General features: G+C 58.3%; 3 protein-coding genes across 3 annotated transcripts in view; 2 read left to right on the top strand and 1 right to left on the bottom strand.

Annotated features, from left to right (window-relative positions):
• The first annotated feature begins 149 nt into the window (after window positions 1-149).
• On the top strand, window positions 150-6,079 carry KDM8 (lysine demethylase 8). Its single transcript, XM_060260698.1, is given in 10 exon segments — window positions 150-745; window positions 994-1,166; window positions 3,841-3,973; window positions 4,206-4,247; window positions 5,189-5,237; window positions 5,240-5,277; window positions 5,279-5,338; window positions 5,725-5,772; window positions 5,774-5,818; window positions 5,911-6,079. Coding segments are annotated over 10 exon segments (1,311 nt in total). The 5' UTR covers window positions 150-187; the 3' UTR covers window positions 6,076-6,079.
• A 562-nt stretch (window positions 6,080-6,641) lies between these two features.
• On the bottom strand, window positions 6,642-16,284 carry NSMCE1 (NSE1 homolog, SMC5-SMC6 complex component). Its single transcript, XM_060261002.1, has 7 exons — window positions 16,158-16,284; window positions 11,890-12,011; window positions 10,458-10,535; window positions 9,482-9,628; window positions 9,207-9,323; window positions 7,213-7,333; window positions 6,642-6,886 (listed from the first exon to the last, which is right to left on the bottom strand). Exons 1-7 carry the CDS (start codon window positions 16,282-16,284, stop codon window positions 6,666-6,668), a joined length of 933 nt encoding a protein of 310 aa, XP_060116985.1. The 3' UTR covers window positions 6,642-6,665.
• The window catches only part of PDPK1 (3-phosphoinositide dependent protein kinase 1), a 60,451-nt gene continuing 50,703 nt past the window's right edge, over window positions 6,864-16,611 (top strand). Inside the window, exon 1 of the mRNA XM_060260695.1 lies at window positions 6,864-6,873. The gene's annotated coding sequence lies outside the window, so the exon portion shown is untranslated. The remainder of the gene's footprint in view (window positions 6,874-16,611) is intronic.

Here is a 16,611-nt window from a genome sequence, read left to right as displayed (position 1 = left end):
AGAGGGCCACTGGTCTCTCCCTCAGGAAACCTTTTGGGGCTGGACTCACACAGCACAGCTGCAGTGGCCATCCTGAACTTCCTGCCCATTGCTTTATGGGGTTCATGGGGGAACTTGGCTCTGCTTCTGCCCCTCCCTTGCAGAGAGAGAACTGACTGTGCCGGGGAGGCCGCAGAAGCGCTGGCAGATGCAGGGGAGCAAGGAGCGGAGGGATCCCATCCAGGACAGCGGAGAGCGGCCGCCTGTCCCTTTGGGCCCAGCCCCAGCTGCCGAGGCCTTGTGGGCCGACCTGCAGGCCCTGCTTCCCGCCACCAAGGAGGGCTTGCAGCTGGACTTCAGGGAGGACGTGGAGAGCAGCCTCCTGCTCATGCTCCAGCAGGCGGCAGATCTGCTCTACAGTGGCCAGGGCCTCGCCTCCCACTGGGGCAGCAGCAGCACCACCACCTGCCTGCACCTGAGCGAGGCAATCCTGGACTACTCTTGGGAAAAGCTGAACATTGGGACGTGGAGGGAGGTGGACAAGGAGTGGCGTCGCATCTACGCCTACGGCTGCCTGTTCAAAGCGCTGGGCTTGTGCCGTTCCGGAGGAGCCGTGGCTGAGGCCGTGCGCACCTGTGACCTGGGGCTGCTGATGGGGGCCTCCATCTTGGACAACATCTTGGCCAGAATGATCAGCGTCCTTCAGCGGCATCTGCCCCGTCCCCAAAGACCTGCGGCTGGAGACGTAGAGGAGCCCCTCCCAAAGGTACTGGGTGTCCTTGAGCTGCTTTTCCGCTGCTCTGCAAACAGATCCAGCCCCCGGCTGCAGACAGGCCGCCGTGAACGTGGGGGACTGAAGTCTCCTGAAGGGCTGCCCTTCCCCCTGCACTCGTGTGTGGCAGGCCGGCCGGCCAGCCAGGGGCCCACTGTCTTGAGAGCCTGTCCTGAGGATCTGTCTGCACAGCAAGGAAGGTTTGAGCTGACAGTTCTGAGAATGCCTCCTTCTCATTGCAGAAAATCCACCTGGCCTCCAAATACCCAGAGGTCCCTGCTATAAAAACAGAAGAGAGGATTTTGCAGCTTTGCTGCCCGTCACTGGAACATTTCCGCGATAACTTCCTGCTCCCTCAAAAGCCTGTGATCTTGGAAGGGATCGTTGATCACTGGCCCTGCATGAAGAAGTGGAGGTGAGGGAACCCCCCCCCCCTTGTGTTTCTGTGGTTGCCTCCCCCCACCATTAGCACCTTTGTGGTTGCTGCCTCTGAGTGGGGGGCGGGGGGGGCAACCTTTTCACAAGCAATGGAGGTGCCCGTTGCAGCCAGCCCACCAGGGACCCAGGAGGCCGGTGGGCGTGGGCAAACCTTCCCTCTGCCAGGCCTTCTGGGGCATGGGGCTCTGTTCTCTTAAGAGGTCGACACTTGATTTGGCTGCCCAGCTGGTGCTGACAGAACAGTGTTGCTTTGGGGGGTGGGGGGGCTTGTGCTCAACACATCTCAGTTCCGCCTGCCAGAAGCGTAGCGTTGAAACATCTCTGGGGTGCCGCAGACTGCAGAGAGGGCTCAGGGCCCTGGGGGGTGGAGAGCATGCTCGGCTGCCTTGCCACACCCTGTGTGATCTGTGCCTGAGCCACCGGAAGGCATCACGGGATTTCCAAAGCAGAGGATGGGCCCCTGCCCACTTCTGCCAAAGCCAAGCAGGACACAAAAGGCTAGAGCTGAATCCCTCGTCTGGGTCTGCGAACGCAGCTTCCCGCTCTGGGTGGAGTGCAGCTAGGACCAGCTCCCTCTGCCTTCCTTTCGTTGGAGGCTCAGGTCGCAAATACGGCATTTCCCCCAAGCCTGGCAACTGGTCCCTGAGTGATCCCTATAACCGTTTCCTTTAGATTAAATTACTGCAACTCTTTGTACGCAGGGCTGCCTTTGAACTTGCTCTAGAAACTCCAGCTGGGCCAGAAAGGAGTGGCCTGTGTCCTCACTGGGACCCATTTGAGAGCACAGGGCCCGCCTGTACTCTCCCAGCTGCACTGGCTCCAGATGGAGGACCAAATCAGGTTCAAGGTTCTGGGACTTACTTTTAAAGCTCTAAACAGTCTGGGACCATCGTATCTACAGGACCGCCTTTGGGGAAATACTCGGAGAGCGTTATGCTCATCTGCTAACAACTTATGGGCAGTCCCTGGCCCCAAAGCGGTCCAGCTGTCCTTGACCAGGACCAGGGCCTTTTTGGCTTTGGCCCTAACCTGGTGGAACTCTTTGTCCGGCGAGACTTGTGCCCTGCGGCACTCGGTTTAGTTCAGCAGGGCCTGTAAAACTGTGATGTTCCACCAGGCATATGGTTGAGGACAGTGACGGTTAGAGATCAGCTGCCTTCCTCTTCCTCCCCTCCCCCTTCTTGCTTCTCATCCCCCCGCCTCCACCGTGCTTGTCTTATTTCTTGTATTCTGCTCCTTCCTGTCTTGATCGTATCCTCCTCCTTTTTCCTTCCTTGCCCTTTTTCTAGGGCTTGTTTTTTCCATCTACTGTTGGGCCATGAACTTCTCTCCGCTGGCCCCTTGCAATGGATTGCTGGGGGCAGATGGATTGTTAGGCTTTAACTTCTCATAGTGGATTTTAAGACTGTACTATGTTGATTATATCGTAAGTCTAACTGTTGGAAGCCATGCTGGGCCCTGCTGAAGGTGCAGGATATAGGCTGGAGCAATCAATCCATCACTGACTCTGCAGTTAAGGCCCTGCCTGACGGGTCGTCCTTGAAAGCAGACTGGTTGTGACCCGGGCAGTCAGGCGGGCTTTCCAGGAAACCTGGATTGGGAAACATTCCCATGCAAAGTGAGCCATGTCGGATTTAGCTGCTTGCACTTCTGCCGAGGAAAGGAAACTTTAACGTCAGCCCACAGCAGCTTCATGTGTGCTGCCTAAATCTCTCCAGAAGCCCAAAGCACTTCAGCTGCAGCCTTGTGTTAAGGGACAAAAACTCTGTCTGAGTTTCTGGAGGCTTCAGGGGAACCATGCCCAGAGAAGTCTTCCCTTCTGCCGCTCTCCTCCTGGTCAGGTTCTCTGTCCATTTATTAGACTCACTTGACTTTACGAACCTCTGCATTTCTAGGAAGAGGAATCTTCCTTGCAGAAAAACCTTCCAGGGCAGAGGATTTTCTGCTGCCAAGAACTGGGTTTGGTTCAGCCACTTCTGTTAGCTCCAAGAGGCCGTGGATCACTCCGAGAACTGTGCCCTGCTGGGGAAGGGAGGGGAGGAGAGGAGAGGAGGGCAATAGTTCGGAGGAGGGCCAGGGAATCCCACATCCCATCTCCCCCAGAAGCCACCCAGGGGCTCCGGGACATCCAAGGCCAGGGGAGCAGCCAGGAAGCCATGAGCTCTCCTTCGCAACGGACGTTTCTGGACGCTGCCACTGAACATGGAAGCTCCACTTAGCCATTGTGGCTCATAGCCATTGGTCGACTCATTTCATTGGATATTGCAGGAGAAGCTGGCTTGTTGTTATTGTACTGTTATGTTGTCAGCTGCCCAGAGCCTCGTTCAAGGGGAAGGACAGGCTAGAAATCTGAACCAAGGGACGGGTGATTGGCCTCCCCCAGCCCAATGGCCTTGTATTTTAGTGCGGCGGCCAGCAGGCATTTTCTCTGTCCGGCTCAGCCTCCCTCCTGCACAGGCGCCAGGGCAGGGTGCCGTGAAGCCACAGCCCCCAGCCCAGCCCAACACTGCATGGACATTGTCAGCTTGCCAGACAGACCAACTGCAGGAAGGAGGCCGTTTGCCCTGCCGCCTCTTCCTTTGGAGACGGGATCAGGCCTCTTGGGAAGAGCCCTGGAACTGAGCGGGGGGGCCTTTTGCTTTTCACTGCAGCGTGGACTACATCCGCCAAGCAGCTGGCAGCCGCACCGTCCCTGTGGAGGTGGGTTCGCGCTACACGGATGAGGAATGGTCCCAGACGCTTATGACTGTCGACGACTTCATCAGCCGGTACATCGAGAACGAGGTTGGAGCCTTTCTGGAGGGGGGGGGGCAGCGGAGAAAGCAGTCTGGCTGGGGAAGACCCCCTCCTGCCCAAGCGCCACGGAATGGGGAGCGCCCTCTGGAAGGAGGGGGGCTACCTTGATGGGGGGAGGGGCCCACTGCCCACCCTGTCCCTTGTTGCCCTCCGCTGCTCTCAGATGGGATGAAGATGCTCTGGGTTCATTTTTCCTCCTCCTCCTCTTCTCTGCCTCCAGGACCACACTGGATACCTTGCCCAGCACCAACTCTTTGACCAGGTAAAGGAGAATGGCGGGGGGGCGGGGGGGGACACGAATTCCCATGAAGCCGCCTCCTACCGAATCAGCTGCCTGGACCCACCGAGCACCAGCCCTGCAGGGTCTCAGGCAGAGCCCCCCCCTCCCACCTGACCCTTGGGGCCGGAGTTGCTGCCAGGGGTTGTGGGGGGGCCCTCTGCATGCCAAGCAGAGGCTCTGAGCTGAGCCCCACCAGGGCCCCTCCCTCTAGGGGAGTGCTGCAGGAGCCTTTCTTCCTCCCCACCCCCCAAGGCCCTGAGTCTGCGCCTCCGCCCAACCCCGCTTCCTCTGAGTAAGTTCCAGCAAAGCTGCCTGCTGCGGCCAGAGGATGTTGCTGCAAGAACACAGAGCAGTCTGGGGAGGGGGGGCAGCAGAGGAGCAGAAAGTGCCCACCCAAAAGTCCCTGTGGGGCTGGTCTCCCGTAGTGGGGGGGGGGGGGACTGGCAAGGCGCCTGCGCTGCAGGACTCTTACTCTCTCTCTCTCTCTCGCATGCATGCGGAAGAGACTATTCACAGAGGAGGGAGGGGGCACAGAGACCATCCAGTCCAACCCCCTTCTCAATGCAGGATCACCCAAAAGCAACCCCGGCAAGGGTTCCGCTGACTGCTGCTTGAGGACTGCCCCGGGGGGGCGGGGCGGGGGGGGGCTCACCACCTCCCTAGGCAACTGATCCCTCTGGCTGTAAGAAGCAAAGTCCTCCCCGAAGCCCATTCCTGTGAGTTCCCCCCTCTGCAGCCCGCAGGTGCTGCACTCTGAGTGACAGCGAGGCCTGGCGTGAGGGCTGGATCCTGCAGGCAGATTTCCTCTCCCTCTTTGCCAAAGGGGCCACAGACAGCCTCACCCACGTTGGAAGCCTGGATTCTCCGGGGGATCCAGAGAACGGCCGGCCTTTGGGTGACTCTCTCTCTCTCCTCCCTGCCAGATCCCAGAGCTGAAGCGGGATGTCGGCATCCCAGACTACTGCTGCCTGGGAAGGGCGAGGAAGACGACATCACCGTCAACGCCTGGTTTGGGTCAGCAGGGGACCGTTTCGCCCCTCCACCACGACCCCCAGCAGAATTTCTTGGTCCAGGTCTGGCCCTCCCTGTGCCTTTTCGCAAGGCGCCCTGGGGTGGGTGTCTGAAGGCAGTGGGAGCAGATCGGGCAGAGGCTTCTTTGTCTCTCCCAGCAGCCTCCTGACACGCTGGAGAGCTCAGCTGCCCCATGGCGCTCTAGGCATCATTCCCTCCCTCCCCTCTTGGCAGGTAGCAAGGAGGAGGGAGGGCAGGGAGGGAGCAGCCCACAGCGGGCCCCCTCCTCTTCGTCCTTCTCCTCCTCGCCTGTCCTCCTGGGATGCAGCGGGAAGCTTCAGCACGCCCTCCCCGCCCCTTCCCCGCTCTGCGAATCAGCAGCAGAGGGTGTGCCCAGGATCCAGCTGCTGCTCTTCCTGCTTCAGCTGCCCAACTTTCCCACTGGCAGGTCATGGGCCGGAAGTACCTGCGCCTCTACTCTCCCGCCCAGTCAGGAAAAGCTCTACCCCCACGAGGGCCACCTGCTCCACAACACCAGCCAGGTGAGTGACCCACCCCCAGCCGGCCGTGGCCCACGTGGCTCTCCCACGGTGGGCGTGAAAGAAAGGCCCTCCCCTCCTCTGTCCCTGCCCAGGTGGACGTGGAAGAGCCCGACTTGGCGAGGTTCCCCCAGTTCGAGACGGCTCCCTTTCAGGCCTGCATCCTCAACCCGGGCCAGGTGCTCTTCATCCCAGCCCAGCACTGGCACTACGTGCGGGCTCTGCAGACCAGCTTCTCCCTCAGCTTCTGGTGGTCGTAGCCCAAGCCTGAGAGCAGCACTCCCCTGCCTCGAGGGAGGGAGGAGGAGGGGATGCTGTGCCAGAGGCATCCAGAAGGAGGGAGAGCACAGCCAGAAGCGCAGCGCGGCAGGGAGGGAGGGAGGCTGGGTCAGGAAGGGTCTGTGCTCAAGGCCACTGCTCTGGCTGCTGCCAGGGGCTTCTCCAGACAGACCCCACCCTTTATGGAGGAAAGGGGCTCTCCTCTTCTCTCCTCTCCTCTGCGGGGCAAGGAAAGGCCACAGGGCAGCAGCTCTCCAGTCTGCCCAGGAAGACCACTCCCTCCCGTTGTCCCTTGCCTCGGATGCCCTTCCCAACAGCCATCTTTGGCTTTCTGCGGCCGTGTCTCCAGGGAAGGAGGCAGCTGGGGGAGTTCACCTTTCCCAGCCCAGCTGCAGAAGCACAGTGCAGAACTGGGGCAGGAAGAGGCCCTGCAGAAGGATGCCAGCCAGGGCAGGCTTTTTCCGGAGGCAGGCTTCAGAGGTTCCCAGGGGGGGAGAGCCCCAGCTGATGCCCTGGAACCCCCCTCAGGCAAGCACTGATCCTTGAGGAAAAGACAGCAAGACTTTTAATTTCAGAAAGACCCCCAAATCCAGAAGCGCAGAAGGGGGACAGTGGCTCCTTTGGCCCAGGGAAACATGCCTGGCGTTTCCTGCGCTGCAAAGGCTGGGAGGACCCCCTCCCCCCCCCCCAGCAGCATCTTCATCGCCGCCTGGGTCCCTGCAGAGGGCGCTCTTCTGCTCTCCTTGGGCGTGCTGGAGGACAACGGAGGAGGAGCAGCCGGCTGGCTCCTTGCTGTGCCAGAGAGAGAGAGAGAGAGAGAAGGCAAGGCTGGGAACAGAACATCAAGAAGAGGCCCCTCCCTCCCTCTGCCCCACCACACAAGGGCACCCGTGGAGCCTTTCACTGAATCACTGCGTTTGCACAAGGCTGGGCTTCTTCCAGAAACGCTCTCTGCGTGGCACACAGACTTCCCTTCCCTTGCTGGCTCTCTCTTTTGGATGTTGCCCTAATAAAAGCCATTTTGTTTGTGGATTCCTTGCCCTGGCTTAATCCAGATCAGGGAAGGGCCCTTCTCCTCCCCCACCCACCCACACGGGGGTTCCTGAAGCAGGCAGTACCTGGAATCCCGTGAGGCCAGAACTGTTTGCAGTGAGGGCAACGGGGCTCTGCTCCCCCTTGGAAGTATCTGGCTAGGCAAGGCGCGTGCACGGAGATCCCACAGTCCCCGCAGACTTGGCTCTGGAAGGGAGAAAGGTCTCAGTTCAGGGGAGGGGGCGCCTGGGGGAGTGGAATTCTCTGTTGGCTGCCCAAATCCAGCAGGGCTCTCCTGCCTTCAGCACTGAGGCTGACGTCGGGCGAATGTGCAGGTGGGAGAGCAGTGGCTGGTCAAGGCACAGCAGCTGGGGAGGGCAGGCTGAGAAACAGGCAGGCACCCCTGGTTCCCGCCCCCCCTACACACACACACACTCCAGCCCGGAGGAGGGCTTGACTGGGTTTTTGGCCATTTTGTGACAGAGTGTTGGGCTGGAGGGGCCATTGGTCTGATCCAACAGGGCTTCTTAGGTTCTTATGTGACACAGAGTGTTGGACTGGAGGGCCATTGGCCTGATCCAACATGGCTTCTCTTATGTTCTTATGTGACACAGTGTTGGACTGGATGGTGCCACTGGCCTGATCCAACATGGCTTCTCTTATGTTCCTTATGTGACACAGAGTGTTGGACTGGATGGGCCATTGGCCTGATGCAACAGGGCTTCTCTTATGTTCTTATGTGACCACAGAGTGTTGGACTGGATGGGCCATTGGCCTGATCCAACACGGCTTCTCTTATGTTCTTCTGTGACACAGAGTGTTGGACTGGAGGGGCCACTGGCCTGACCCAACAGGGCTTCTCTTATGTTCTTATGTGACACAGAGTGTTGGACTGGAGGGGCCACTGGCCTGATCCAACATGGCTTCTCTTATATTCTTCTGTGACACAGAGTGCTGGACTGGATGGGCCACTGGCCTGATCCAACATGGCTTCTCTTATGTTCTTATGTGACACAGAGTGTTGGACTGGAGGGGCCCACTGGCCTGATCCAACAGGGCTTCTCTTATCTTCTTATGTGACACAGAGTGTTGGACTGGATGGGCCATTGGCCTGATCCAACAGGGCTTCTCTTATGTTCTTATGTGACACAGAGTGTTGGACTGGATGGGCCATTGGCCTGATCCAACAGGGCTTCTCTTATGTTCTTATGTGACACAGAATGTTGGACTGGATGGGCCATTGGCCTGATCCAACAGGGCTATCTCTTATGTTCTTATGTGACACAGAGTGTTGGACTGGAGGGGCCACTGGCCTGATCCAACACGGCTTCTCTTATGTTCTTATGTGACACAGAGTGTTGGACTGGATGGGCCATTGGCCTGATCCAACATGGCTTCTCTTATGTGACACAGAGTGTTGGGCTGGATGGGCCATTGGCCTGATCCAACAGGGCTTCTCTTATGTTCTTATGTGACACAGAGTGTTGGACTGGAGGGGCCTCTGGCCTGATCCAACATGGCTTCTCTTATGTTCTTATGTGACACAGAGTGTTGGACTGGATGGGCCATTGGCCTGATCCAACATGGCTTCTCTTATGTTCTTATGTGACACAGAGTGTTGGGCTGGATGGGCCATTGGTCTGATCCAACATGGCTTCTTAGGTTCTTATGTATGGGGCAGTCATGCTGTCTTCTTGGTGCCTGGGGGGGCAGTGGTGGGAGGGCTTCTTGCCCCAGTGGTTGACCTCCTGATGGCACCTGAGTGTTTTGGCCCCTGTGTGACACAGAGTGTTGGGCTGGAGGGGTCCTTGGCCTGATGCAACATGGCTTCTCTTAGGTTCTTATGTGTGGGGCAGTCATGCTCTGTCTTCTTGGTGCCTGGGGGGGCAGCGGTGGGAGGGCTTCTTGCCCCACTGGTGGACCTCCTGATGGTCCCTGTGTGACACAGAGTGTTCGGCTGGAGGGGTCCTTGGCCTGATGCAACAGGGCTTCTGGGCCAGACCCAAGCTGGGCAGCCCTCAGTCTGTTCCCACTCAGAAGCAGGCGCCTGCAGCCCGAGCGCAAGAAGCCCCCCTCTTACCTGGATGACCAGGGCATGGCAGATGTGGCATTTGCGGGCCGTGTCGGGGTAGTGGCTGAGGATGTACTGCTCCAGCTCCAGGATGCAGCGTGGGTGCAGCGTGAACTTGCCCTCTTTCTAGGGGAGGGGGAAAGCAGGCCCTGTTAATGCTGGCCCCCAGCTGGCTCAGTTGCTCGGGTCAGCCCCAGCCCCAACCCGTGCACCACGGAGCTGCTCCAGGGAGAGACAGAGGCCCTTCCGCCAGGGCAGCCGGGGGGGGGGGCAAGAGCCGCTACCTCTGCCAGCCATTTGTCCTGGACCAAGCGCTGCAGGACGTGCTCCGCCTCCCTCTTCTTCATCTTTTTGGGTTTCAGCTGGTCAGCCAAGTTCAAAGTATCCGTGGAAGATGCAAAGCCGTTTTCGGACAAGATGATGAGATCCATCTGTGGCAGGAGACAAAACCAGACACTCTCAGGAATGCTCCTCAGACTCACGGGAAACCTGGATGCTGCGGGACGTTCTCAGTCTGCAGGGCCTCCAAATCCCCCCCCCCCTTTTACAGATAAGTGGAGGCTGAGCCCAGTTATTCTTGCCCCCCCCTCACAGACCCCATGGTTGAATCTGCAGCAAGGGCAGGGCAGGGCTGGGGGGGGAGGGTGCGGCTGCCTGCCCACAGTCACTTAGGCAGTGTTCTCCACACCCAGCTGTGCATTGGAGCAAATCCCCGCCCCCCCCCACAGGCAAAGTTCTGCTCTGGCCAGGACACACGTGTGTGTGCAGTGGGCCACCACACCCTTCACACTCTTTCAAGAAAACAACATCCCCCGAGCGAGCGGAGTGGGCGCCTTCCCTTCTCTCCTTGCATCAGCCTCATCCTTGCGAAAGAAAACGGCCAGTCCTCCCCCTCTTGCAGGGCCCACAAAGGAGAAGGAGCCCTGCTGCCCCCTCCCCACACCCTCCCTCTCAGGCCTCACTGAGTCCAACCAGACTCCAGCCCTGGGCTTCAGCGCCAACCCACACTCCTAATTGTGGGGAAGGGCTGGCTGCTGCTCCAAGTTCTAGCGGGTGTGCTCGAGGGAAGTGCCCGCCATGCATTCTCACTGACCAAAGCAGACGCAGCAGCATCCCAGGCCTCTCTGCCCCCCCCCCGCCCCCCAGGTGCTGCTGGGAAGCAAGGCTGCCAGGTGGGCATCCTAAGCAGGCAGGAAGGGCAGCGGGACACCCACCCCACCCACACAGGCCCCTGAGTGCAAGCACCACCCCCCCCCTCACTGTTTTCTTGAACAGCTCCAGCTCCATTTCCGAGTAGTCGCTCGCCATCTGGGTGACTTCCGATTCTGCCAGATTCACCTGGGCAAAAACAGAAGGGGGCTTAGGGTGAAGATGCTGCTGCTGTCGCAGGCCAGAACTGGCTGCCCCCCACACCGCCCCCTTGTGGGAAGGAAGCTCTGGGGGGGGGGATTTTGCACTTTGCCCTCTCCAGCTGCCCTTGCCGGGCCCTCCCCTGCCCTGGCTGCCTCTGGAGCCATTGGTGGAAGGGGGGCAGAAGGGCTGGACCTGGACTTGAAATGAGGTGTTCTGAGAAATCCAAAGATGCCAGTTCTCTCCCGCCAGGCCTTCCGGGAGAGCTGCGCTTGGTGCATTTTTGCTTCCAATGTCACAGCACAGAAGTATTTGTGGGTTTCCTGCATTGTGCAGGGGGTTGGACTAGATGACCCTGGACGTCCCTTCCCACTGTAGGATTCTAAGTTTAGTTTAGTTTATTTGATTTATATCCTGCCCGCCCCGCCAACGCAGGATCAGGGCGCCTCACAAACATAATAGAATAACAATAAAAACAGTTAAATTAAACAATTTGAAACAGTTTAAACAATTTGGTGCTAATTCCATATGATTTAGGATGGCTTTCAGTGCTCTTAGGCATCGAGTTGGATCTGATATCACGGCGGTGGTCGTCATTCAGTTAAAAGCTAACTGAAATAATACTGTCTTGCAAGGCTTGCGAAACTGGGCAAGGCCCCACAAGGCTCTGACCTCAGTAGGGAGCAGCGATGGAAGGCTCTTTCTCGCGTTGTTTTCAGCCTCGCCTCCCTCTGCCCAGGGATCGATAATAGATGTTGTGTTCCTGGTGGAAGTACCCTCTGGGGAACATGTGGGGCGAGACGGTCCCTAAGGTAGGCAGGTCTCTAGCCACGTAGGGCTTTATAGGTAATAACCAGCACCTTGTAGCAAATCCAGGATACCACCGGCAGCCAGTGCAGCATCCGCAGCCCAGGTTGCATGTGCTCCCGCATGGGGACCCTCAGTAACAATCCGGCTGCAGTGCTGCAGTTTCCAGATTCGGGACAGGGGCAGCTCCATGTAGAGGGCATTACAGTAGTCCAACCGCGAGGTGACTGTTGCATGGATCGCAGTTGTCAGGTTGCCACGCTCAAGGAAAGGAACCAACTGCCGTACCCGCCTAAGATGGTAAAAGGCGGATTTGGCAGTGGCTGCTACCTGGGCCTCCATTGTCAGGGAAGGCTCTAGTAGCACCCCCAAGCTTCTGACCCTGGGTGCCACTGTCAGTGGGGCACCATCAGAAGCCGGTAAGGGGATTTCCCTGCCAGGACCACCGCAAAGGTCTTCATCGGGTTCAGCCTGAGCCATCCTGCCCCAGGAAGACCTTCAGGAAACCTTAGCAGGGCAAGGCAGCCCATCTTACCAAAGCGTACCACGTTGTGCCCGTCTCTTCCGCCACACCTTTCCGGATCTCCAGAAAGAGAGGCTGCAGGTGACGGTTAGCCACACCGATGAAGTCGTCCAGCTTATCAGCAGCATAACAGACTGGGTTTGGGGAGAGAGGAGACACCAGCTGGTCAGGCAACTCTCATAGTCAAAGAATCCTAGAGTTGGAAGAGACCTCCAGGGCCATCCAGTCCAACCCCCTGCACAATGCAGGAAACTCACAAGTACCTTCCCCCTAAACACTCCCCCCTCCCCCCAGCGACCCCTGCTCCAAGCCCAGAAGATGGCAAAAAAGAGAAAGAAATAAAACCCTCCAGGATCTCTGGCCAAACTGGTGTGAGAAAGGGCCACGAGATGCAACCCTTCCTGCCCTCCTTCTCATGGCTCAGAATCAGCACTCTTGTCACATAGCCATCTATTCTAGCCTCTGATTGAGAACCTCCAAGAAGGAGAGCCCACCACCTCCCAAGGAGGAAGCCCATTCCACTGAGGAACCACCCAAACTGTCAGGAAATTCTTCCGTTGTTGAGCCAGAAACCTTTGATTTAATTTCTACTTGTTAATTCTGGTCTGACCTTCTGGGGCCACAGAAAACAACATGAGAAGCTTATGGGGCAGTGTTCCCAAGGCACTGCCCAATTCCCCTTGCCCATCAGAGCTGGGTCAAGGAGCCTCGGGAATCCTACTGTTTATACCATATGAACATATGAAGCTGCCTTATACTGAATCAGACCTTTGGTCCATCAAAGTCAGTATTGTCTTCTCAGACTGGCAACGGCTCTCCAAGGTCTCAAGCTGAGGTTTTTCATACCTCTTTGCCTGGACCCTTTTTTGGAGATACCGGGGATTGAACCTGGGACCTTCTGCTTCCCAAGCAGATGCTCTACCACTGAGCCACCGTCCCTCCCCTGAATGTTGTCCTCTCCCACAATGGGCCATATACTATGTCTTAATCTGTAAATTGTGCCCGCCTGCCTGTGTATATATTATTATGTTTTTAATTGAATATTATTAAGCTATTGCTGTATTTTAACTGTTTTATTGTGACTGTAATCCACCCTGAGCCCATATGGGAAAGGGCAGGATATAAGTCTACCAAATAAAATAAATGGAAATAAATGAGGGCCACTCGTCAGAAGGGCCTCCCCTCTGCTCCCTTGTTTGCCCAGGGTGCTGCAGGTGGCGCCCACAAGGCCCTCCACGCCTGGCCAGGGTTCCCCACTGAATTCCTTTCTTTTCCCCTGGCACAACATTAAGGAACTGCAGGCCTCCACCAACACTTCAGCATGAGGCACCAGAAGCTGGCACAACACGGAAGATCTTATCAGGATGTTTTCGAGCCAGGACTGCAGCGTTGTGAAATCCGGGCCAATCTCCTATCTTGACTCACAGCTTGAGCAACCGGAAGCCCCTGCGGAGTGGGCTTTGTGGGACGTGTGTTGGAGGGGCTGGACCCACGGATCCCCAGCAGGGTCTTCATCCTCTGATCAAGCAAACCGGTGCTTTCTGTCCCACCCCACCTTCTGCATCGGGTGGAGGGCAGTGACAGTATGGCACCCTTTCTCTCCCGCATCCCCTCCACCCTAGGGAGCCTGTGAGAACCGGAGATTTCTCTGCACTACCTCGGATCCAGCACGGAGGCCCAGCTGCTCCCCAGCCCCACAAAATGCCGCAGCTGTGCCTGGCACAAGCACGGGGGCATCCAGTGGCCTCCTCCGACTGGTTCGGGCTTGCCCAGGGCCCCGCCTTCACGGCTGGAGAACAGCAGCCTGGCAGAGGGTTCAGGGGAGGAGGCCACCTGCCCTGCATTCCACTGCCTCGATCCATCAGCACCTCTGGATCTGCCCCCACGCCCCGAGACGGCCTACACGGGGCCCTGTTTGGGCATGCTGGCCCTCTCCTCCATGCTGAGGCAGCTTCGGCAGAGCCAAGGAGGAGATGCAGCGGCTGAGCTGGTGCTTGCGGGAGAGCGCAGGGCCAAGAGTCCTTGCAGCCCAGGAGCCTCAGAATCCTGGGTGGGAGGGCATGATGCCAGTGTTACAATCGAAGGGCTACCAGTGGGGTTTGCTGCCCTGATCCGGACACACACACGCCCCGCTGCCTCTGGGTATTGCTGCCATCCTGGGTAACAACGCTACTGTTGCCACTCACACCACCATACCCTGTTTTTCAGCACTGGCCTCCCCTCAGAGCAAAAGGGGCTATCCAGATGCGTGTTCCTGTGTCTGGCCCATTCAGATACAAAGTAGGTAGGCAAAGTGTGCGACTGCTACAAGAAAGGCGAATGCCACACTGGGGATCATTAGGAAGGAACTGAAAACAAATCAGCCGTTATCATAATGCCCCTGTATAAATCAATGGTGTGACCTCATTTGGAATACTGCAAACAGTTCTGCTTCTCAAAAAGAAATTATAATACTGGAAATGGTGCAGAAAAGGGGAGCTAAACTGGTCAAGGGATAGAACACCTTCCCTGTGGAAAAAGGTTAAAGAGGTCAGGGCTCTTTAGTTTGGAGAAACGATGACGGAGGATGACAGAATAGAGATTTACAAAATTATATATGTCATAGAGCAGGTAGAGCAAGAAGTACTTTTCTCCCTTTCTTGCTATACGAGCACTTGGGGGCGTTCAGTGAAATTAATGAGCAGTAATCTTAGAACAGGTAAAAGACGACATTGGATTTATATCCCGCCCTTCACTCTGAATCTCAGAGCGGCTCACAATCTCCTTTCCCTTCCTCCCCCACAACAGACACCCTGTGAGGTGGGTGGGGCTGAGAGGGCTCCCAAAGCAGCTGCCCTTTCAAGGACAACTCCTGCAATAGCTCTGGCTGATCCAAGGCCATTCCAGCAGCTACAAGGGGAGGAGTGGGGAAACGAACCCAGTTCTCCCAGATAAGAGTCCAGGCACTTATCCACTACACCAAACTGGCTCTCAAAAGCAAGTACCTCTTTATCTAAATAATTAACATGTGGAATTCACTGCTGCAAAAAATGGAAGTGGCAGCTTGAAGAGGTGATTCAGTATTTCCCTGGAAGAGGACTGTGCTCTGGGGGAGAACCTCCTTCTCGGTCGTGGCCCCTGCCTGGTGGAACTCTCTCCAGAGCAGCCAGGCTCTGTGGGAGAAACTAACTTTCCGCGTGGCACGCAAGGCCAGGCATGTGGTTGAGGGCAGTGATGGAATGGCACACTCTCTCACACACTCCCTCTCCAGCATCCCCTCCACCCGAGGCGGCCTGTGGGAACAGGGCATTTCTGTCCACTACCTCAGATACAGCACAGGTGCACGGCTGTTTTTAAGGATTTAAATATTGATCTGATTTCTATTATTTATTGCATCTGTCCTTCTGTTGTACGCTGCCCTGAGCCCTGCTCTAGAGAAGGGCAGCTTAGAGATCAGATTTAATAAATAAATAAATATGGAGCACAGATCCATTGCTGGCTCTTAGTCACTAGACGGAACACTGTCTGGGGCAGGGATGCTCTGTCTCCCTGGTGCTTGTGGGCAAGAGTGGGAGGGCTTCTGGAGTTCTGGCCACATGGGTGGACCTTCTGATGGCTCCTCGGTTTTGGCTGCCGCATGACACAGTGGCCAGATCCAAGATGGCTTCTCTCCTGCTCTTATGTCTAGGGCAAGTGATGCTCTCTATTCTTGGTGCTTGGGGGGCAAGAGTGGGAGGGCTTCTGGAGTTCTGGCGGACCTCCTGAGGACCCCTGGGGGGGGGGGTTGGCTGCTGTGTGACAGAGTGCAGGAGTGGGGGCCCACTGGCCAGATCCTGTTCCTATGTCTGGGGCAGGGATGCTGTCATCTTGGTGCTTGGGGGGCGGCAGAGTGGGAGGGCTTCTGGAGTCCTGGCCTGTGGGTGGGCCTCGTGAGGACTGCTGGGTTGGGGGGGGGGTGGGATCCAAGCTGGCTCCTCTCCTGTTCTGCGGTGCCTGGTCCTGGCCTGGCCAGCCCAAGAGGGGTGACCTTGTCGGAGGGTGGCAAGCCAGCAGCTGCGGTGGGGCTGGGCTTGAGGGCAGCAAGGAAGAGGCAGGCAGGGGCCATCCCCGGCTGCTCTGCTCTCCTGAGCCCCGGGAAGGGACGCAGCACCTGGGAGCCAGTCAGCAGGGGGCGGGGGCAGAGGCAGGCCAGGGCAGAGCACCCCCCCCCCCCATGCCCGGCCGTGTCTGTGGGGGGGGGAGTGCTGCTGCTGCTGGTGGGGCTTCCCCCTCCCTCCCTCCCTCCCCCCCTCCCCGGGTACCTGCGTGGCTGGTGCAGGCGTGGCGGTGGAGGGCGGCGGCGCGGGGGGCGTCGAGGGCGCGGAGGGCCAGCAGCGCCTGCAGGAAGTGGCGGTGGGCCGCGGTCGTGGGGGGGGGCGGCGCGGCCATGGAGGCTGCCTGCCTGGCGGGAGGGAGGGAGGGGCGAGGGGCGGGGCGGCGTCTCCAACGGCCCCTCCCTCCCTGGGCGGGGGGGCGGCTCCTTGCCGGGAAGCGCGCGGGGGGAGGGGGAATGCTCCGCCCCCCCGCGGCCTCGATAAAGGGCAGGGGGAGGGAGAGAGACGCACACCGCCCGCCCGCCCCGTCGAGCAGAGGAGCGGAGCCGCCCCCCCTCCCCCCCTCCCCTGGGCTCAGATCCGCGGCGGGACCTCCGGGGGAGAGGAAGGCTGCCGCCCCCCCGTCCCTGCCGCCCTCCAGGTCAGGCCCCCTTGGGGGGGT

This window comes from Heteronotia binoei, chromosome 20 (genome assembly GCF_032191835.1).
Source record: "Heteronotia binoei isolate CCM8104 ecotype False Entrance Well chromosome 20, APGP_CSIRO_Hbin_v1, whole genome shotgun sequence".
NCBI lineage: Eukaryota > Metazoa > Chordata > Lepidosauria > Squamata > Gekkonidae > Heteronotia > Heteronotia binoei.
This window is presented reverse-complemented; position numbering and strand designations above follow the sequence as displayed.